Raw genomic sequence first — 23,544 nt, 5'->3', positions numbered from 1 at the left:
TGGCTGATTTGCCACCAGCCTCTAATTCCGTAAAGTGCTACATTTCCAGGGACTCAAGAAAGTGTGCCATTTCCTACTTTCATTTAGGTTCTTTTTACTTCCTCCAGGCTTCTTCCGCCCTGGGAGGAGCCAACCTCGGGTCCGCCTCCTCGCAGGGGAACTTCTGCAGCTTCCATAGGTTCTGCCTGATCTAAAACCAGGACAGCGAATTTCATTTACGAGTTACTTTCTCCCATCCAGACCCATTTAAGGTCCTAAAAGCGAAAGGCTGAGTTTCTCCGGGTGGCTTCTGCCTCGAGATTCTTGCAGAAATGGAAATTTTGGAGCTGTTTGTCAGGCATTATTGCAGGCAGCTTCGAGGAGGGAAGCCCCAGGTCCTTAAGTGACAGCGGAGGGAGACGTGGATGCTCTGAGAGTGAGAAAAGGAAAGGCAGCGGCTTTGGCTGGGGATACGGGGAAGAGTGGAACGGAAGAGAAGATCGGAGCACCGCCATCAGGCTCGCCTAGGACCACCCAACCCCTCACCATGTGAGTGAAAGGTCCAGATGGCCTGCCCCGCCTCGTCCCCTCCATAAGTGCCTGGAACCCTGCAACCGCCGCCCTCCTCTAACTCTGTCTGCTTCTTTGTAGGTCGAAAGTTTCTTTTAAGATCACACTGACCTCGGACCCGCGACTGCCATACAAAGTGTGAGTGACGTCGCCACTGGGCTGGGAGCAGTGTGGCCCTCCTCTTCCTCTCACTCTACATCCCCATTCTTAACCTTAAGCTGGTAATGGAAGGAGTTGGGGCGTGTTCTGTGACAGTCTCCCAATCTCCTTCTGCTCAGTGATCCTTACCCAGATGTCCATGAGGGGGATCTTTAGTTTTAGGTCTCAAAGGAGGAAGTACTAGTCCATTTCCCCTCACTGTACTGGAGAGAAAACTGAAGCTTAGAGAAGTTAAGTCTAATTTACTAAAAGGCATTTATTAAGCACATACTATGTGCCAGACGCCGGGGATTCTAAGACAGAAATGAAACAGCCATTAAGAAACTAATTTGGGGGTACAGGGGCGCGGGGAGGCTTCTTGAGCCTGTGTTCTTTCCATTAATGCTCTGAAGACACACCTCAATCCCACCAACTAGGTTCCACAAGGGATACTATAAAGATAGGTTTCAGATTGTTCTTTAGAGAATGAGTTATGACAATGCATATATTAAAAGCGTACTTTGTGCAAGAGAAAAAGCAGCAATTGTGTGGTGGATTTACTAGGGCCTTTGAGTCAAGAAGGTAGGAGTTTCAGACTTACTTAACTATGAGAAATATTGACAACTTGCTTGACCTCTCAGAACAATGAATTGCTTATCTGCATTGATGGAGACAGTTTCCTTCCACATGGTATGTCTAACAGCAGTGAAACCACAGCTCTGTACCATATGTTAGGTTTGAAATATAAAAAAAACAAAAGGATGAAGACTATTATTGCCCTCAAGGAGTTTATACTTTCTCCCCTCATCACTACCAACAACCCCAGTCACTTCAGGCTTAGCCTTATCTTTAACTTTTTTTTTTTTTTTTTGCCATTACTTCTTACAGCTATTCAGTTACCAAGTTGTTTCTTTTTTTAAAATATGTATCATGCAAAACATTTCCATATTAGCCATGTTGGAGGGGGAGCAATAAAAATAAAGAAAATTTTTAAAAATATGCTTTGATTTGCATTCAGTTCATGAGTTCTTTCTCTGGAGGTGGATAGTATTTTTCCTTATGAAGCCTTCAGAATTATCTTGGCTCATTATATTGATCAGAGTACAGAAATCTTTCACAGTTATAATATTGCTGCTGCTATATACAAAGATCTGTTTATCATTTTGCTGCATCAATTCATACAGGTTTTCCTAAGATTTAACATTTCATCACAATTATATATCACAGTTTATTTAGCCTTTCCCTAATTGAGAGGCATCCTTTCAGTTTCCAATTCTTTGCTACCAAAAACAAGAGTTACTATAAATATTTTTATACACATAGGTCCTTTTGGTACAGGTAGGGCCTTTCCCCCATCTTTGATTTTTTTGGGATATAGACCAAGTAGTGGTTTTGCTGGGTGAAAGGGAAAGCACAATTCCCTTTGGGCACAGTTCCAAATTTTTTTCCAGAATGGTTAAAACAGTTCACAATTCCAATAATTATGCAGGTTTTTTTTTTAAACCCTTAGCTTCTAAGTATCTATACTAAAAATCAGTTCTAAGACAAAAGAACTGTAAGGGCTAGGCAATTTGGGATTAAGTGCCTTGCCCAGGGTCACACAACTAGGAAGTATCCGAGGTCACATTTGAACTCAGGCCTCCCAATTCCAGGCTTGGTGCATTATCCACTGCACTAGCTAATTACCCCTTGTTTCTGTTTTTTACCTCCTTTCCACCATGTCATTTTCTTTTTCTGTCATTTTTGCCTATATAATGGGCATGAGGTGGTGCCTCAATTGTTTTAATTTTCATTCCTCTAATTTTTAATGATATCAGACACTTTTTCATATGGCTATTGATAACTTTCATTTCTTCTGAAAATTGCCTGATCATATGCTTTGTCCATTTTTCATTTGGGGAATGGCTCAGTGACCAAGCATGTGATTTTCCATCATCAATCAAGGAATCAGTGAGGGACTGAGAATGTTGGGCTACCTTTTCATTAGCTATTCACCAATAGAGATGTCTCAAGTTATCCAAGGGAAGGCTGAATAACGAATTTCCAAATTTGTTTTTAATGACCCACAAGGCTAAATTTCTTGGTCTTTGAACATTGAGGGAGATCATTAACCACTTAATATATTGGTTATTGTGATCAACAAATTAATTTTCTTACCTGGAGTCTCAGAATTTTTAATCATCATATCCTCCATACTATTTCACTGGACGATCTTATCAGCTTCTATAAATTTAATTTCTGATTATGCTGATGATCCTTAAATCTACCTACATACCCTAATCTCTCTGCTGACTTCTAGTCTCATAACTCTAGCTGCCTTTCAGACATCTCAACTGGATGACATCTTAAACCTATTCAAACCTAACTCATCTTTCTCATTAAGAGCTCTCCTTGCTCTACCTTTACTATTATTGTAGAGGGCAATACCATCCTCCCAGTCCCTTAGACTTTAAATTAGGAATCATCCTCAGCTCCTTAATATCTCTCTATATCCAATCTTTTTCTAAATACTGTCAATTTACTTAAACATCTTCCAAATGCACCCCCTTTCCTCTTCTGACCCTACCACCACTCTGGTCCTCATCATTTCACACCTCTACTATTGTAATAGTCTACTATTGAGTCTACTTGCCTCAGATCTCTCTTCACTCCAATCTATATTCCATTCAGCCACTAAAATTTGGTTATGACTATATCACTTTCCCAAACCTCACTTCTATAACTCCACCAAATTCCATTGGCTCCCAGTTGCCTCCAGAATCAAATGCAAAATCCTTCTTGGCATTCAAAGTCCTTCATAATCTAACCCCCTCCTATTTTTTCAAGCTTATTACACATCATTCCCCTTTGCATAAATATGTTACAGCTTGACAGATGAAAATTTTCATCTTAAATTAGTGACATTATAATAACATCTCATTTTTAGAGAATACCCTTAAATGTTAAAAACTGTTAAATCATTAGAACAACAGGGATTTTGGCAACTTGGTTGTTTTAAAAATGGCTAGGCTAGGGGCAGCTGGGTAGCTCAGTGGAGTGAGAGTCAGGCCTAGAGACAGGAGGTCCTAGGTTCAAACCCGGCCTCAGCCACTTCCCAGCTGTCTGACCCTGGGCAAGTCACTTGACCCCCATTGCCCACCCTTACCACTCTTCCACCTATGAGACAATACACTGAAGTACAAGGGTTTAAAAAAAAATGGCTAGGCTCTTCACTTTTTGTCACTCAGTCTTCTGGATATTTCCACTTCCTTTGGTTTCCATGACATTGGTCTCTTATATTTGATTTGATTTGATTTCATTTCTCCTTGTCTGATTACTTCTCAGTTTCCACTGTAGACGTATGTCTCCTTTTCCCATAAACTTGGTATCCCATAAGTCTGTCCTTAGCCCTCTGAGTACAACATCTTTTAATCCATCCCTTTCTCTCAAAAGGCTTCTACTTTAGTTTAAGTCATTATCTTTCACCAAGGTTAGGGATTGGCAAATTATAACTTACAGGACAAATCTTAACATGCAACCTGTTTTTGTAAGGCCTTGCAAAATAAGAGTAGTTTTTATATTATTAAATACAATTTTTTTTGGATTACATCCCTGTTCATTCTTTTACATATTTTCTATGGCTGCTTTTGTGCAGGGTTGAGTAGTGTGGTGGATAATTTGTAGTTGAAGAAACATCAGAGCTATTTAATGTATTAATAAAAGGGGCATAAGAATTGAGTCAGTAGATTCCCCAGTCAGTCCAAAAATCCTGAATACAGAGTGAGATAGATTTTTACGTATTAAAATTATGATCAATGAAATAATAGAAAAGTCAACCAGGATACAAAATTAGTTAATTTGATTTCTAATTGGAGAAAAGATGAGGGGCTTTCCAGGTTGAGAGGGAGAGAGCAAAAAGGTATAATTCCTTGAAATCAAAAAAAGAGGTATCCTACTACCCCTCCCTCCCAAGTGTCTGTATTAAATCCAAAAAAAAACAAAAAAAAAAACAAAAAACCATGGGAACAAATATGTGAGTTGTTTGAGATGTATAATTGTGAGAAAACACCTTGCATCAGTCTTTGGATCTGCCTGCATTTCTGGTCAGCATAATCTATATCCTTAGTTAAAAGTCAGCTTTCTACCCATGCAGAGTTAGAATCAAACAATTCAATAAAGTTTTTTTCACAATTCCCATAATTAAATAAATTTTCTCATAAGATACAAGTTGGAGTAGATCCATAATTGAATAGAAAGAGAATTGTAGAATTGAGTCAAAAAGTACACACATATTGGTACATTCAGTTCCCACAATTTTCCCTCAGTAATTTCAACAAAGCCTATATGTCACACTCGTCAGTTCTCACTACTATTTAGTATATTACAAATTGAAGTGAGTTATAACTCAACAGCATTTCAAATTCATAATTTCAAGTTCAAGACTGAGATTTAAATTTTTGTGAATGAGAAATGCCCTCAACCATTGCTGGCAAATTACTGAGTTACTGGAAATTTGTTTTGCCAAGGACTTAATAATGTTTCTTAATGAATTCAGCCTTAAATTATAAAATAAGGCATTTATATGTGAAACATACTTCAGTAAAGTCAGTTTAATAGCAATTAGCATTATTTGAATTGCAAGTAATTGCTTTCTTTGCTGTTGAAAGTTAAAAAAAAAAAGAAGGAAGATCTCTCAACACACAAATTCACTGGGGATAGTTCTTCAGAGCTTAGACTATAATTCTAGGAGAATTGTTTAGATCAATGTAAGTGGAAAAGAAATTTTCATATTTCAAAATCCATTTAGCTGTGGTTGAGCTTCCCCTAACCTTCAGTTTCAAGTGATTAATCTCTAATGTAATGGCAAATGTTAAGAGAAAAGTCTAATAGAATTCTATATATGCCTTCTAAGAAATGAATATGTTTAACTAAAATCATATAATTATGGATTGATATCACTATTTGGTAGTACCTATCTATGTGGAAAGATGTTTTCAAAAATGAAATACAAAAAAATCTTATAGTTCAGTTTTAACAGATGAATATCTGCAGTTGATTTTGATGAGAGGGAACATTAACTTTGGGTCTCAGTTAACCCTCTAAAAAGAAATCAACTGCAAATATTCATTTTTCTTTGTAAATATTCTTTTCATTAGCAAGTCCACATTTTAAAGAATTTTATACATTATTATTATTGTTGTTGTATTTTGAATTTCAAGAAAAGATTTAGGAAATTTGCTTTTTGGTTATTTAAGTACCAACATGTGTTAAAGTTAAATTAAAAACTCTAGGTTCTTATTTTCCTTAGAGTTTCTTAATAATCACTTGAAATAAAGAGAGCAGATAGGGAGAGGCCTAAAGCCTATTTTTCTACTCTTAAGTCTGACCACATGTTGATCCTCCCACATGACTCTGCCAGCCTATTGTACTGCTGTCTAGGGAAGTAGAGAGAGCCATGAGTCCTGTACCACTTTTCTGCATGTATCCCTGTGCATTCATGCCCATTCACACAGCATAGGCTGTGCAAATGGGATGAGCTGGGTCAGAGGAGCTGGGGGAGAGCAGGGCAGATACTATTTACACAATCCCCCCTGTGATTCTATGGGAAGACAAGCATGTTAAAAATCTTCCCAATTGAGGGTTATGGGAGATTAATATGCCTAGTCTCCCCATTGAATCATTTCACATAACCGGCTTATACCTCTAAAGATTCTCTTACTAGAGGTGTATAACATATTACACTTTACAAAAAGGGGAATTACAACAATTTGAGGATAAAAAAGAAGAAAAAAATGATTGATAGATGCATTGACAGAATGCCAATTAGGGCATAAGAGTTTGCATTCAGAATAAATATGTTCAACTCCCTTCAGTTCAGTTCATTATATCCCAGAGTTCACTCTGGATCTTTTGATGCTGTGTGTGGTTTCCACAGGGTTTCTTATGGCACCTTCATCAAAAGATCTGCTTTCTTAATTTGGGGTGATGGCAAGGTTTTTTTCCTAAAATTTCTCCAAAAGATTTTCAACCTTGGATTTTAGGATAATTACACAAACACCCCCAGAGGAGGGTATTGACCAACACCAGAATCACCCTAGGATACATGTCTGAGTTATGGGGTATATGAATCAATTGTCAAAAGAAAGCCAAAAACATCAAAAAAAAAGTAGAAGAGAAAAAATTAAATTCTGGGAAAATATATATCAAAATATTTTGTGTATAAAATTATGATTAAAAAAAGAATAAAACCATAACAGTTCCTTGAATCACCAGCAAGGCCCACTTAAAATCATTTATGTCCTACAAGCCTGCAGGACAATTATAGCAATATAGCACTTACCCAACAACAATCAGGACTACAGAAAATTGCCATAATATTAAAGAGAAAGGACTAGATTCTGAGGTAAAAGGGAGGTTTGATTCCCTGGTCTGATTTTACCTTCATTATCAGGGATAGAGGAACCAAACTGAAAGCCAAACTAAGGTATTGTAGGATATCATGCACAAGGAAGTTCTGCATCTGAAGTTGTTAAACAGCCACTTGTTCAAACCTCAAAACAAGTCCATTATGTAAATAGACTCCACCAGCTCATCCAACCCAACTCATCCCATTTGCAGAGGCTGTGCTGCCTGAATGGATGTGAATGCACAAGGATACATGCAGGGATGGAGGATAGGAGTGATGCAGGACTCACAGCTCTCTTGACTTCCCTGGAAAGCAGCACAAGAGGCTGATGGAGAGTCATGCGGGAGGATCAACAGACAAAAATCTGTCTTAGACTCAGACTCAGACTCAGACTTAGAGTAGAAAAAATAGGCTTTAAGCCCCTTCCTATCTGCTTTCTTTATTTCAAGTGATTATTAATAAATTCTGTGGAAAATAAGAACCTGTAGTTTTTCTTTTAACTAACACATGTTATCCTTGATTTTTTTCTCTTGGCTTATAAATATTTACTCACTAGTAAAGTATTTACTAACTGGTCCCTTACAAAAAGTTTGCTGCTCCTTGACCTAGATTAGTTTATAAGCTTCCTAATTAGTTTCCCTTCTGATAGTCTTTGCCTCATATAGTCTGCCCTTAACTCTACTGGAAAAATAATCCTCTTATGGCACAGGTCTTAGGAATTGACTATGTAGCCTATCTGATTAAAAACCATTAGTAACTGTTGGTATAACTGAATTGATTTATTAATTCTAGAGAACATTATGGAATTATGCTTAGAAAGTGACTAAAATTCTCTGATCCAGAAATTCCACAGGTAGGCAAATACCCCAATGAGCTCAATGACACAAAAAACCATTATACCATAATATTTATAGTTCCACTATTTTTAGTAGCAAAGAACTAGAAACAAAGTAAATAGATGTCCATCAATTAGGGCATGGTTCAATAAGTTGGGGTACGTAAACATAATGGAATAGTATGTGCTATAAGAAATGATGAATACAGAAAAGCATGGGAAGACATGCAACGCGAAATAAGCAGAATTAAGAAAAAAGTATACTCAGTGACTATAACAGTGAAAAACAAAAGCAGTGAATGCTGTAAAATTATAATGCCCAAGCCTGGCCTGAAGAAGAGATGACAGAAAACCTAGTTCAACTTCTTACCTGAAGTAGGGAGACTGCATATATTCAATATATTGGTTGATTTTGTCAACAAAACAATTTTAGGATATTCAGCAAGTCAAATAGTTGGGTGCTTTAGCATTTTGACTTTTAACTTAGAATCTAGAATTCCATTCCTAACCACTGAATTGCCCTTGAAATGGAAACTCCTAGAACTTTGTTTTTGCAAATTTCTTTAAACAAATATCAAACTAAATTTTTAACAGCATTTTTTTTCTTTTTTTCGTTCTGATGGATAATTTCTTTCTCTTTCCTATATCTTCCCTTCCCACACCATTGGAAACAAAACAAACTAATCCCTTAGAGCAAAAAAGCATACTCAAGCAAAATAAATCTATATATTGAACATGTCTAAAAATGTATATCTCAATGTGTCCCTTAAGCCTCTGTTTCTCTTAGAATATTTAGGCAGGGGATATAGCTGTTAAATGCTATTTTAATTATTGAACATTTTGTACACTGAAAAATTAAATTTTATTGCCTAGATCTACAAATGTCATTTCTATGTAATGGGAAGAGCAATCTTCCAAGTTAGTAGGATCTTTCTATTACTTTGGTAAGCAGTTTTTAATGACTCTAAAATAATTATATCATTATATATAGTACTTTGTTTTAAAATGTTTAATATATTTAGTTTTTTAATACTAAAATAACACTTAATTTAAAAGTATTAAATCAATATCATTCTGTTATACAGATGAGAAATTATGCAAAGACCTGTCAAAAGTTGACATTTCCGAAAATCAGAATTAGCAAATACAATTGCACAATCATTTTAGAATACATATTTTTAAATTGTGCTATAAGAAATGGTGAAAGGGTTAGACGTCTGAGAAAAATTCTGTGAACTGGTACAAACTGAAGTTAACAGAACCAGAAAAACATATACAGTAATTACAATATGAAAAAAAAAAAAGTAATTTTGAAAGACTTAACTCTGATTACAGTGATCAGGCATTATTCTGGAGCAATAATGATGAAGCATATTATTCACTATGTAACAGAGAAATAGGGACTGATTGGCCAGTTCAAGATAAACACTTTTGGATTTATCTAATGTATAGTTTTGCTTAATTATGCTTATGTTTTTTAGTGAGGTTTCCTCCCTTTTTCTCCCAATTTGTGGGGACATTTTGGAAGGAGAAGTGGGCTACTGACTAGGATAACAGGAAAGAAGAAAGAAGGAAGGAAGGGAGGGAAGGAAAGAACGTAGGAACAAAGAAATGAAGGAAAAGAAAGTCATTGTAGAATTTTTTTTTTTTTAATGAACATAAGAGAACAGGACCAAAAAACTTTTTGTCCATTTATTCTTTGTAAAAAAAGGTTACTGGGAGGAAAGGGCTAAATAGGAGCTATTCATTGGGAAATAATACCAAAATAAGAACTATCAACAAAATTTCATTTTAAAAAAAATATATCCCTATCATCTGTAGGATAAAATGCAAATACAAAACTGTCATTTAAGGTTTCCAAGATCTGGCTCTACCTCTTTGACTTAAAGTTAAGTGTAATTATTCCCTTTTATTAATTCTTTGTTCCAACCAAAGTGTACAAGTATGTGTTTCCTGTCATCAGTAAGCTATCTTCCACCCACACATTTTCACAGGCCATCTCCACATCCTGAAATGCTGCCTTCTTTGCTTTTCAGAAACCTTACCTTATCAACTCAAGTGCTACCTCATACAGAAGCTTTTATGTCTCTCTTCCAATATTAGAAAACTTTTATCTTTCCTTTGCCCTCTTTCTTTTCCTATTCTTCTTAAGGGCAGTAGTGGTTCATTTTTTTCACTATACTCATAGCACTTAGTGCATCTCATACACACTAGATATTTAAATATTTGATGAATTGGACAACTTTTTTGGAGCATCCATTAAACATAAAAGGTTTTGTTATATATTTATAACATTCTCTATTTAATAGTAATGCTAACCTAATACAAATAGAATCCTAGTTTAAAAGACATTTGCTTCTTAATTTGATAAGTCAAGAGTATTTCCAAATTCTACAGAGCAATTTGGAACTCAGAGTGCCAGGAATTTCCTTTTAAAGGCTAGTTCAGAGTTTAGAAACAGAATCCTGGATTCTTAGTTGTGGCCAAAATCCTAAAGCACCCAATTGCTTGGTTAATTGAATACCCTAAAAAAAAAGTGAATTTAACAATTTGAAACCTAATACTAGAGCCAACTAGTTGCCCAATTCTGTGGATTTATTTTTCACAAATGCTTTAAAATTGCTTAACTTTCTTCTTACAATTTTTTGAACAGATTTGTCTATTGTTGCAAAAGAGAAGTGAGGATCATTAGTGGCCAGGGGTTATCTTATTTTTCACAAGGCAGGTTGAATTTGATTTATTTAGAGTGAAAGAATATTGAGGTCAAGTTGGAGAATTGGCAGACATTCTATATCACTTTTTAATAATTCCATCTGAATACATTATAACAACTGAAATGAACTATGCATTTTTCATTATTGGTTTCTCTTTTCTTTCAGGCTCAGTGTTCCTGAAAATACTCCTTTCACAGCAGTCTTAAAGTTTGCTGCAGAAGAAGTAAGTGTAAAACAGGTTATTGTCTTCATTTTACAAATTAGGTAATGATTCATTAGTGAAAGAACAGTAGACTAAACTAGAAATAAGGAACTATGGGTTCAAGTCCCTGCTCTTTGCTGACTAGTTGTTTAAACTCTTTCAAGTATGTTTGCTCATTTGTCATTTGGCAGCCTGTAACATTCCAACCTGTAAGATGGATCAAAGGTCTTAATTTAGGGGGCTACCATATATATTTTTAATATAATATGTAACATAATATAATACATACAATTTGTTATAAGTATGTAATAAATTATAATAAATATGCTTATCCAAGAGAAACAAATTCTCACATTAATTATGTCCAAAAATATCTTTCCTTTTTTCCCCCTCTCTCTCACCCCTACTCCCCAACTCCTTCCAAAAAAGGCAGTTAATGTGACATAGATTGTACATATATTATTATATAATGTGTATTTCCCTGTTCATCGTATTGTGAAACAAGACACATATTGCTTACAGTAGAGAAAAATTCACAGAGGAAATAAAGTGAAGAATGGTTTGTTTCAATTTATATATGAACACTGTCTGTTCCTCCTGTGGTGGTGGCTATCCTATTTTGTCATGAGTATCTTGGAGTTGTCTTTGTTCCTTGCCTCATTGATAATACTTCGGTCATTCTTAGTTGATCATGATACATTATTGTTGGTAATGTATACAATATTCTCCTGGTTCTACTCACTTCACTCTGCATTAGTTCATTTAGATCTTTCCAGGTTTTCTGAAAACCTACTCTTCATCTTTTCTTATAGTGCAATAGCATCCCATTACAATCATGTACTACAACTTGTTCAGCCATTTCCTAATTTATAGGCATCTCTTCAATTTCTAGTTCTTTCCTACCACAGAAAGATCTGCTATTAATATTATAATATATATGTACATATATATATATATATATATCTTTATATAATATATTTATATTTATACATATTCTTTATATATTTATAAGATAAATATATTATATATAATAACATATAAGTTCTTTTCCATTTTCCTTGATCATCTTAGGAGATAAACCTAATAATGGTAGTACTGGATCAAAAGGTATACAGTTTTATAACTGAATATAATTTCAGATTGTTCTCCAGGATGATTGCATCAGTCCTTTGCCAACTTTTGTCATTTTGCCCTTTTAATGTGTTAGCCAATCTGAGAGGTGTGAGATATCTCAAAGTTGTTTTGATTTGTATTTCTCTAATCAATAATGATTTCGAGCATTTTTCCATAGAGTTATATATAGCTTTAGTTTTTTCATCCAAAAACTCCATTCACTTTTTGACTATTTATCTATTGAGGAATGGCTCATAGTCTTAGAATTTTGACAAAGTTCTCTATATATTCTAGATATGAGACCACTACCCAAGAAAATGTTTAGAAACATTTTTTCCCAAGTTACTACTTTCCTTCTAATCTTGCTACATTAGTTTTATTTGTACAAAACCTTTTGAATTTAATATATCCAAAATTATCTGATTTACATTTCATAATGCTTTATCTTGTTTATTCATAAATTCTTAAGATAATTGATTAACAAAGTAACAAAGATCATATAATTATATCAATAAATTCAGAAAAATCTTTTGACAAAATATAACACTCATTCTACTTAAAACACTTGAAAGCACTGATATAAATGGATTTTTCCTTAGATTAATTAGAAGTACATATTTAAAACCAAGGGCAAACATTATCTGTAATGGGGTTGTTAGAATCCTACCCTATAAAATGAGTAAAACAGGGATGCCTATTATCACCAGTATTATTTAATATCATACTAAAAATACTAATAATAGTAAGAGAAGAAAATGAAATTAAAGGTATCAGAATGGTCAAAAAGATAATAAAACTTGTTTTTCACAAATTGATATGATATATTTAGAAAATCCTAGAGGTGCTACTAAAAAAATCAATTGAAACTATCAATAATTTTAGCACAGTAGCAGGATATAAAATAAATCTACATAAATTACTAGTATTTTTATGTATCACTAACAGTTCCATGGAAGAAAAAATAGTAAAAGCTATCCCATTTAAATTAAGTATAGATAGAATAAAACACTTAAGAGTATATCTTCTAAAACAAATCCAGAAATGAACATAATTATAAATCATTTTTATAAAAAAGTCAGATTTAAATAAGTGGAGAAATATTAATTGTTCATGGTTGGGTAGAGTCAATATAATTAAAATGACAATCCTACCTAAACTAATCTAGTTATTCATTGCCATCCAAATTAAGTTACCAAAAAATTATTTTGTTGAATTAGAAAAAATGGTAATAAAATTCATTTGGAAAAAAGAAGTCAGGGATATCAAAAGAAATTATGGGGGGGAAATGTTAAGAAAGGAAATATAACAGTACCACATTTTAAACTATGATATAAAGCAGTAATTATCAAAATTATATGCTACTGGCTAAGAAATAGGAAAGTATATCAGTGGAAAAGAATAGATTTACAACTAACAGTCATAAAAGATAGTAATAACTGTGTTTGACAAAAGTAAAGTTCCATGTTTTTAGAATAAGAATTTACTATGTGGCACAAATTGTTGGGAAAACTGGAAGGCGGTATGACAGAAACTAGATATAGGTCAATATCTTACAACATTTACCAAGATAAGATCCAAATTGATATGAGACCTAGGTATAAAAGGGATATATTATAAACAAATTGAGAACATATTATCTAGCAGATCTATGGGTATTAATTATTAATGAAAACTTATTTTGAGTCTTTCAGTTTTTTTATTTAAAATTAGATTAGGAGAAAAGGTCACTAATCACATGTTGTAGATCAGTGGAACAGAACAGGAAACAAATAGTTGTAAAAGATTATAGTAAGCATGTATTTGACATAAATAAAGATCCAAGTTTTTGAAATAAAAATTCACTATTTGGTAAAAATTGTTGGGAAAACTAGAAAACAGTCTGGCTTAGAAACTAGATACAGACTTGTATCTTACACCATTTAACAAGATGAGATCAAAATGAATATACAACTTTGGCATAAAGGGAGAGATCATAAACTAATTAGAAGGACATGGAATATATTCTTATCAGATTTATGAATGAGAAGAATTTATGAACAAGAGATTAAAAGCATTGTGACATATAAAATATATAGTTTTGAATACATTAAGTTGAAAAGTTTTTATACAAATACTTTCAGAGTCATCCGGATAGTTTTATTCTCAGCTGGGCTTTACTGATTCTTTTTATTTTTAGAGTACATCATCATCAGGTGATGACAGAAAAATTGGGGCAGTGGGACAATTGATCATTTGGGGATTTTTGTTATATCATAAAAACTCCTCCTCAAATGTGTTATAGCTAGTATCTCCAAACTTATACATTTAGATTTTTGTAATCAAGTACTGAGATTCAAAGAAGTGTTTGGAGAGCTAGAGAAGAGACTATCATTCATTCAAACATGAAGAAGAAAGGAAAGAAAAGGCCCTTGGGGGTGATGAAGGGGAAAGTTAGAGGAAGAAATCATAAATCATACTGTATTGAGTATGAAGTTATTACTTCAAAAGTAGTTACATTAGCTTTTATTGTTTTTTATTTGACTGTTAACTACCTCATTCCTAGAAAGAAAAAAAATGACAATTTTTGCTTTTCTGTTAATAAATATGGGATACATTGCAAAGAACTACTATCAACTTCTCACACAAATGTGACTTAGAAAATTGTATGGCCAAGTGTTCTAAATCCCTCTTGATTAGAGAAATGCAAATAAAGTGCCACTTCACACCTAGAAGATTGGCCAATATGGCAGCAAAGGAAAGTGACAAATGTTGGAGGGGATGTGGCAAAATTAGAAAATTAATACACTGTTAGAGGAGTTATGAATTGACCTAACCATTCTGTAAGGCAATTTGGAACTATGCCCAAAGGGCTTTAAAAAACTGCCTGCCCTTTGATCCAGTCATACCACTGCTGGGTTTGTACCCCAAAAAGATAATAAGGAAGAAGACTTGTACTAAAATATTTATAGCTGCATACTTTGTGGTGGCAAAAAAAATTGGAAAATGAGGGGATGTCCATTGATTGGGGAATGGCTAAACAAATTGTGGTATCTGTTGGTGATGGAATACTGTTATGCTCAAAGGAATAATAAACTGGAGGAATTCCATGTGAACTGGAAAGACCTCCAGGACTTGATGCAGAGTGAAAGGAGCAGAACCAGGAGAAGGTTGTACACAGAGACTGATACACTGTGGTACAATTGAATGTATTAGACTTTTCTACTAGCAGCAATGCAACGATCCAGGACAATGCAGAGGAACTTAGGGAAAAAAAAAAAAACTATCCACATCCAAAGAAAGAACTGTGGAAATGGAAATGCATTAGAAAAATATGTAATTAATCACGTAGTGTGATAGGGATATGAATGGGGTTTTGATGGTAAAGAATCACTCTACTGCAGGTATGAATAACATGGAAATAGGTTTTGAACAATAATACATGTATAACCCAGTGGAATTGCTTGTTGCCTTCAGGAAGCAGGGAGGAAAGAGCTGTCGGTGGGTTGGGAGTGGGGTCGTGAATCATATAACCATAGAAAAATATTCTAAATAAAAAAGGGAAAAAAAAGAAAATTGTATGGCCTTTGCTAAAAATGAATATGATTTAAGAAAGTGAGACTCAGTAAGGTTACTAAGCATCTTTTATAATCCAGGTTTTTTAAAACTTTAAATGGCTTTTAAAGTTATTTGAGTATTTGAACAAATTTCTATGTGACTTCACTCATAACTTTCAAAAGGTGTTTTGCAAAAAGGTTAAAAGTACTTTAATTACTTATTGGATCCAGAAATTCTTTTGACTTTTCCTTTTATGTTGTAAAAATGTGCAGCATTAGAAAATATATTTATATCATACATTATTCTGTAACAGATAAACAATAAGCACAATTTGCTTTTATTTAGAATTTTAATTTCCAAGGCAGTACTTGCTAGTCTATGTATTTGTACTTGTTTTTACATGTGTACACATAAGTTACTCTTACAAATCATTAGATATTAAAACTAGGACTTTCAGGCATCAGCTACACAATAAGATTAATACTTGAATTTGAGAAATCCTCAATATATGCAAATTAGAACATTTTTTCTACCAATTAAGTTCTATAGTTCTCATTTACACCAAAAAAAATTTATTTGTATGCTACAAATAATTAATACTGCAGATTTTAAGATGATTTATTTGTAAAAGTAATTTTACCATTTTCCTCCTTTAGTTTAAAGTTCCTGCAGCAACAAGTGCTATAATTACAAATGGTAAGAGTTCTTTTTAAAAATCACATAACAGCTACAATGAATGAATGAATAAGATGAAAGGGATGAAATAAAACATATCTATGTTAACATCATTGCATTCTTTATTTACATAAGAGATAATTATAGAAATCACAGAAGCCTAGAAAAATAATCAGATCTTAGTCTTCTCATGGTTTTGGCACAGTCCAGTTAATTTTTTTTTTTTTTAAACCCTTACCTTCCATCTTGGAGTCAATACTGTGTATTGGCTCCAAGGCAGAAGAGTGGTATGGGTGGGCAATGGGGGTCAAGTGACTTGCCCAGGGTCACACAGCTAGGAAGTGGCTGAGGCCAGATTTGAACCTAGGACCTCCGGTCTCTAGGCCTGACTCTCAATCCACTGAGCTACCCAGCTTCCCCCTCCCCCCCCCAGTTAATTTTTAAATATTTTGTGGCCCCATTTAAAAATTCATGATTGCTATGGAAAACCTAATTTGGGAAGTTTGCTTTTCTATTTGGCCTTTTTTGTAATTGAAACTATGTCATGAGTTAGATAAGAAGGTTGCTTTTCCCTTGCCACTATGTCTTATATGGTCCTGTGAGGAAAAATTACCAAAAATAGATGAGTAGAAAAGACCAAAGGGACTGCTTAACCAGTTTTCAAGAATACCATGGAAAATTTTATGGGTAAAAAATGAGTAATTTAATTTCCAGTGAGTACAGAGTAAGAGAGGAAAAGCTTGACCTGCATTTAGAAGGATTTGTTTTAAATATTAAAAGAAACTCATGGGTAAGAGTTGAAATATTCTTCATATCAAATATTGCTATGGGATCTTCTTTGGAGTTATTCAGAAAATGCTATATATACCTTACTTTTCTTGTATTGTTACATGTCACTTTAAAGTCTCTCCTGTCCTTAAGATTCTGTGCCTAAGTAGAATGTGGAAATTAAGAGAAATGCTTTTAGATTCTTGGAATAAAGGTATTGCAGACAAATAGAATGGCTATATATGATTTGTTACAGCATGTAGCAATATAGAAACTTAGAATTGCTTCTGTGCAACTTAATATTTCTTTAATATTTCTGTAATTGACAGTAGATTTAGACTGGCAATAGCTACAAATATATAATCATAATAAATTTTAGGTTATTCCCTGAAATATGGATACATAGATTCTTGTATTTAATTTTGTTCACCTTTATTTATATACCCAGTGAAGCTATTTTGATAGTAAATCTTTTGTAAATACTTGTATCTTGTTCTAGCTCCAAATACATTTCATCTTATTTTAAAATTTTTTACAGATGGAATAGGAATAAATCCTGCACAGACTGCTGGTAAGTGTCTAGAAATTCCACTTGAAAATTCTTAGAAGTCTTAGTTTTTATTAATATCTGATATGCTTTTTGGCAACTATTTTTAACTATTAATTCTTTTTATAATACTCTTTTATTCTTTGTCTATATTAACTTATTTCACTATCGTAGATATGGAATTTAATCTTAATAAAAGTGTCCTGTAAATTTTAAAGAAATATATCTAAAACACGAGATCCTATGCCAAATAAAATTCCCATCAGACTATATATCAACCCAGGAATTCAATAAAATGTCAGCTTGCACCATGAACACAATTGATAGAGTTGTGTGTGTCTGTATTTATATATCCAATAGTAGATAGATTTAAATCTATAAAAATTATCACATATGCTTTAGTTTATAAAGAAATATAATGAGTTTAATAGGTAACTGCTAGTTATGTACTTTAAATAAATCTAGTTGTGTTCATTGAAATCTAGCATGCTTAATATTTCATAATCTCAGGGTTTGGCAATAGTCACTTAAAAATAGTTAATATTATATAATGAAATATTTAACTAGTTCAAGATACTGTCCAGAATTTAAATAATTGTCTAAACTAAAACAAAACTAGGATTTAAACATAACAATTTTAAATGCTTAATTATTGTTCAGTTAGCCATTGTTTTCAGTAAATTATGTCATTAAATCATTTTTATGAAATTGAAAGGTCTAAATATCTAGTTTTCCTTATAGATATTTCAAAAATTTTTGATAAAAATCAACTCATTTAAATTTTAAATTAAAAATATTTATTTGTGTTAATGTCTATAGTAGTTATAATGTATGCATACTGCTTGAGGTAATGATACTAAAAATTCAATGATGCATAAAATGTGGGATGAATAACAATATTTCCATAGGCAGTTCTTCCATGATTGGAGAAAATTCTTAACCATTTCCATATTTCTTAGAGTTTAGTTTTACTTTTTTTCCTCACCTTTCAGGTTGGTTTTGTTGTGATACATAAAGGATTCATGATTTAGTTAATTCACATTATTAATTGCTCACTTCATTCTGAAGTTTTTTTATACCTAGAATTCCTGCTTTAAATAGCCAAGTGTTTGGACAGAAAAAAATCTCAGGGTGAAAACCAGTTTATGTGTAAAAATAAAACCAAGACATTTGGTTGTATTTTTTATTTTGATTAATATCAAGTTATTTTGGCCTACAGTGTACTGCTTTATTATTTATTATGAAATCTTTGGTTTTGATTTTAGCTTGTTTTCTTGAGCTCTTATGTAACATGGTACCTAATTTTGTTTTTTCTTTTCTTTAGGGAATGTTTTCCTAAAGCATGGCTCAGAACTCCGAATAATTCCTCGAGATCGAGTTGGGAGTTTTTAATGTCTGCTGAATGGAACTTACCATTATCTTTGAGAATAAACATTGATATTTATTTTGTAACATTGCATTCAGACTATCTACAATTTTATGTACGTACTCCTTTAAGGACATTGACCTTTTACATTAAAGAAGGAATACATCCCATGTATAAAACAGCTGCCTTAAGAAAGAAGCCAACCTCTCCACTGCTACCTCATTATGAAAGGAGTTTCAATTTAATTCTGTAATAGAAAAATATTACTAAGAACAACTTTTTCCCATGAAATAAGAATATTAAAATTTCTTGTATTTCAAATCATATGTCAACTATAGATTAAATCATTTATCTCTGAGTTACAAATGATAATTGCCTGAGAACATATAGGTGAATAAATATGTATATTTTATGTACAATTTAAGATAAGAATAACAGATGAACTGATTAACAATTAAATACTTGTATTTTTTATCATTTAGGTTTTCTAGGTCTCAGTTGGTTCCAGTTTTTTATTTAGATTTTCAGTTAAATTGAAAATACCATCTGTTGAACATTATGAACTTATCCCAATTATGGAAAATGATATCTCCAGGGAACTAGTCTACCAGTGTCCCTATATAATCAAATATACTTAGTAGTGGGTATTTAAAGAATATTTAATGTTTTTTGCTGAATCATGATTATTTTCTAAGAATTCTAATTTAATCATGATCTTTTCATGTGAATAATTCTGTATTTAAGTCTGAAAAGGAAAGGACACCTTTGACAAGACTTGAAATCATGCAAAACTCAAGAAAGTGCTTTGATCTATGGGGCTGGCTGTGAGAAGGGAGTTTGTTTAAGTATCATGATCATTGAAAACAGAAAAGTCAAGTCAAAACTGAAATGATAGGAAAGAAAGAAAGGAGTTAGTCAGTCATACAAGAGATTAGAAATAACATCAAAATGACTCAAAAAATCCAGAAGGAATGAGAACAGGTGCAAAGAAGTCAAAGAGGAATAAAAGAGCAGGAACAGAGCGGAGAAGAAAAAGAATACTATTGCTTAAACAAGCAGTAGAGGAAAGCCAAGTGCATACTTTTTAAACTATTATAGAGATTAAAACATCTTCTATGCCTCCCCAAAAACCTATAAGGAAAAGAAGAGATAACTAGGTTATAGGAAAATGTTAAAGCATGAACATGATATTTGTAGTATGTTGGCTCTTGTACATGGTTATGAAATCAATGCTTAGAAAGAAAAGCAGCTTAAATTCTTTCTTTCTTTGTAGTCAAATGCAGCTGGTGAAAACAGCCGTGCTTGGCAAATGCATGAATTAGTACTCCTAAACAAGTTTTATATGAATTGTTTTCAGTGGTATCCCATGATTATCTTGTTTCTGACCAGATACTCATTGAAAAGGCAAAATATTCATATGAAAAATTGCAACTTACAACTTATCTAGCCATGTGTATTTTCTGATGGATGTTTTTGGTATTTTAAAGTTATACTTGACATTAAAATGCTAGATTTGATTGTTTTTAATGAAGACTAAGGCACAGCAAGATTCTTAGCCATCACAATGTAGTAAGCTTAACAAAAGGCAGTAAAATTAAGACAGAAAAATGGACTATTATATTTTTTAACCAGAAGAATTAAACCAGAAAAGTTTAGCCAATAGTTTCACATTTTAACCTAAGCATTCCAATTAATCAAGATTATACTTTAATACTGTTTATAGGCCAAAATGTGATTGTATTTATGTGCTACAGAAAAAATAAAATGGTGCAATGAAATGACTGACATTAAGTTTTAATTTGTTAATATGTGTGAATCAAATTTTCTCATTAAAGGTAAATTACATTAAAATTCGTGTTTTTTAGTTGAATTACATTTGTGCTCTTTAAAGAATAAGGTGTAATTTAAAACTTCTTTAAATAGAATTCTTGTGATGACTATTTGTAAATTCCCAATTTTAAAATTAATCCCATTTGTCTTCTGAAAATAAATTATATCTACCTCTAACAGAGGACTCTTACCTATCATAATTATTAAGTCGTTTAGGCCTACTATTGAAAAAGCAATGACCTCTGGTTAATAAACCTAAAGGAAAATGTGTCAATGTCCCTCCACCCCATTAAAGTAGACCTTAGAGAATTGTAGAATATTAGTCATCAGAAGAAATTTTGAAGATTAACCTAGACTGAGCATCTTATTTTTACAAATAAGGGAAGCAAGACCCAAAATAGTAGTTTGACTCTATGTCATATAGTGGAGCTGGTGAATAGCACAGTCAAATGCAGTGTTCAGGTTTCTTGGGCTTTCTGTGGTGTTTCCACTACAAATAAAAGGTGGTCTGGAGTTTCAGTACCAAAGTTTTAAGCATTTGTTAGTAGAGAGAGAGTTTGATAGTGATAGAAAGAGGTTTTCTTTCTTACTTAGGGTAAGATGGGTTCCCAGATTTCAGCCTAATGAAGTCCCCTCCATTCTTCACTGCAGCTTGCCAAGTGCCACCCCAGGGAGTCAGTCTGTTCAAGAGCGGAAGTCAAGAGCCCAACCATGCTCCCTGTCTGGTTTTAAGGGCTCCATCCTTGGCCACTGGCTTTCAAACATCATGCTTTCTGCCCTGCTCTCCCATGTTGATGCTAGGGACAGATGCCCCTGCCGATGCCTATTCTGTCATGTCATACTGATGCTGATGCCAGGAGACGCCAGCATATGATACATTACTCTATGGCAGTATTTTATTTCACACAATCCGTGCCCCAACCTCCCCCCCCCACCCCCACTGATTCTTTGGAAGACCAGCCTATTAAGTCTCCCCACTCTTGGTTCTCCAGGAGATTAACATGTTGGTCTTGCCAGTGAATCATTCCACATGTAAAGTCTATACATTTAGGATCTCACTAGGGGTATAAAAATAGAAAAGATATACTTTTCATGGAAAGAATTACAATAATTTTGGGAATAAAAGAGAGAGAAAAAATGATTGATAGGCACATTGACAAAGCCACCTTGGGGGCACTCCCCTTTGGCATAAAGTGTTTACAATCAGGATAAATGGCAGGCTCAACCCCACCCCACTTGAATCAGTTCATTATATTCAAAAGTTCACTCCAAATCTCCTGATATACTGTGTGATTTCTGCAAGCATCCTTATAGCAACTTCTCCAGAAGATCCACTTTTCTGGTCCAGGATGTTAGGGATTATCTTTTCCTAAAATTACTTTATAATATCTTAAACTTTGAACTTTTAGGATAATTATACAATCCTGGCCTCAGGGGGGTATATACAAACAATAGAATCAATGTTCAAAAAAACAAGAAGAGAGAAAAATTAAACTAAAAAAAATTAAAATCACATATTTAAAAAATAAAATTATAAGAGGTTCTTGATTCACCATCAAGGTCCAATTGAGGTAGCTTACATCCTATAGGCATGCAGGACAAGTGCATTACTATTGCAGTTAGCCAGCATCAGCCAGGACCACAGAAAATTGCCATACTAAAGAAGAAAAAAGGGACAAAAGACTGAGGAAAAAGGGAAATCTGATTCCTCGATCTGATTTCTACTTCAATCACAGGGATAATAAGTAAGCCAAACAGAGATACATGTCAGTTTCATATACTGGCAGAAAGCCAGGAAGTCCAACATCAGGACTTGTCAAACAGCCACTTGTGCAAATTCTCTGAGACCTCTCTACTTCTAACAAACTCTCTCTTTACTAATAAATGCTTATAATTCTATTGCTAACCCTCCTGACCACCTTTTATTTATTACAATTATTGGCAGACCACTTGAAATGGAGACAAGCTCTTCTCATTATTTTTCCTCTTCTGGTTTCACTCTTTCCTGTCCCTCTGTTTTTTCACAAAAGCAACTTACTAGAAAGTAGAATTTTACTTTTGTTTCTTCTGGAGTTATGAAGTTCAGGAGACATAGCAGTAGTTTGGTGAGATCTTAATCTTGTGTTCTTTTAAATGGGATTATTTAGCTAATTATGGGAGTTAGTGGGAAAGTCAGAAAGTTTAGCTCAGCTCCAGAGAGACTGGATTTTTTGACTGGAGGTGATTTTTTTTAGAGAGCCACGGCTTAAAGTGATTTGTAAAGACCACACAGTAGCTTGAAAAAGAAGCTTCATACAGATTTTTATTTATTTATTTTTTAGAAACATTAAACATTAAGTAGTTAAAACATGAGAAGAGTCCTGTAATAAGATTTGAAAACTTGATTTTTTTTCTGTTCCATCTTTCTGCTTTTTGAGAAATTTTTTTAAAGCTTAGTCAATGGATAATACTACAAGTACTCTGAAAATTCCTAAATGGATCCATTGTATAAGGTATTGATTTCATGGGATAAGAGTATTCCTGTAGAATCATGTATGACAAGGTAGGAAGCAATGTATTTTTGTAGAGCTTGGTCAAAATGAGTTTTCTCATCGCATAGGCACAGTTTCTTTGTCTTTAAGACATTAAAAGAATTAAAGATGATGATAGGAGCAGATAATCCCAACGAGCTTTTTCACTCCTTTTTGGGGGGTTACTTTGTAGATCTGTCTCCCAAGTCAATCTCTATATCTAATTGTTCCCAAAAAATTTCAATTGAATCTCCTGTAACTCCTGAATGATATTAAAATCTGCCCCCCATCACCATTTTATATTGTTCAGAAGGAGATGTGACTCTCCAAATGGTGTCTGAGCTCCCTTAAGTCCCTCCCAACATAATTTTGGGGTCT

At 33.4% G+C, this 23,544-nt stretch overlaps 1 protein-coding gene across 1 annotated transcript; it reads left to right on the top strand.

The window, feature by feature from the left end:
* Positions 1-405: 405 nt before the first annotated feature.
* UFM1 (ubiquitin fold modifier 1) lies at positions 406-18,917 on the top strand. The gene is made up of 6 exons (XM_044668251.1): positions 406-528; positions 631-687; positions 10,787-10,844; positions 16,127-16,166; positions 17,452-17,484; positions 18,785-18,917. Coding segments are annotated over exons 1-6 (258 nt in total). The 5' UTR covers positions 406-526; the 3' UTR covers positions 18,853-18,917.
* The last annotated feature ends 4,627 nt before the right edge of the window (positions 18,918-23,544 follow it).

This window comes from Gracilinanus agilis, chromosome 3 (genome assembly GCF_016433145.1).
Source record: "Gracilinanus agilis isolate LMUSP501 chromosome 3, AgileGrace, whole genome shotgun sequence".
Lineage (NCBI taxonomy): Eukaryota > Metazoa > Chordata > Mammalia > Didelphimorphia > Didelphidae > Gracilinanus > Gracilinanus agilis.
Note: the sequence above shows the minus strand (reverse complement) of the source record. Positions and strands in the feature narration are given on the sequence as shown.

What these genes read in the sequence shown, in the direction of transcription:
- UFM1 (XM_044668251.1), top strand. An exon ending in TAAAGTTTGCTGCAGAAGAA is followed by an intron (nt 10,845 to 16,126) that starts GTAAGTGTAAAA and finishes TTCCTCCTTTAG; the next exon opens with TTTAAAGTTCCTGCAGCAAC. An exon ending in AAGTGCTATAATTACAAATG is followed by an intron (nt 16,167 to 17,451) that starts GTAAGAGTTCTT and finishes AATTTTTTACAG; the next exon opens with ATGGAATAGGAATAAATCCT.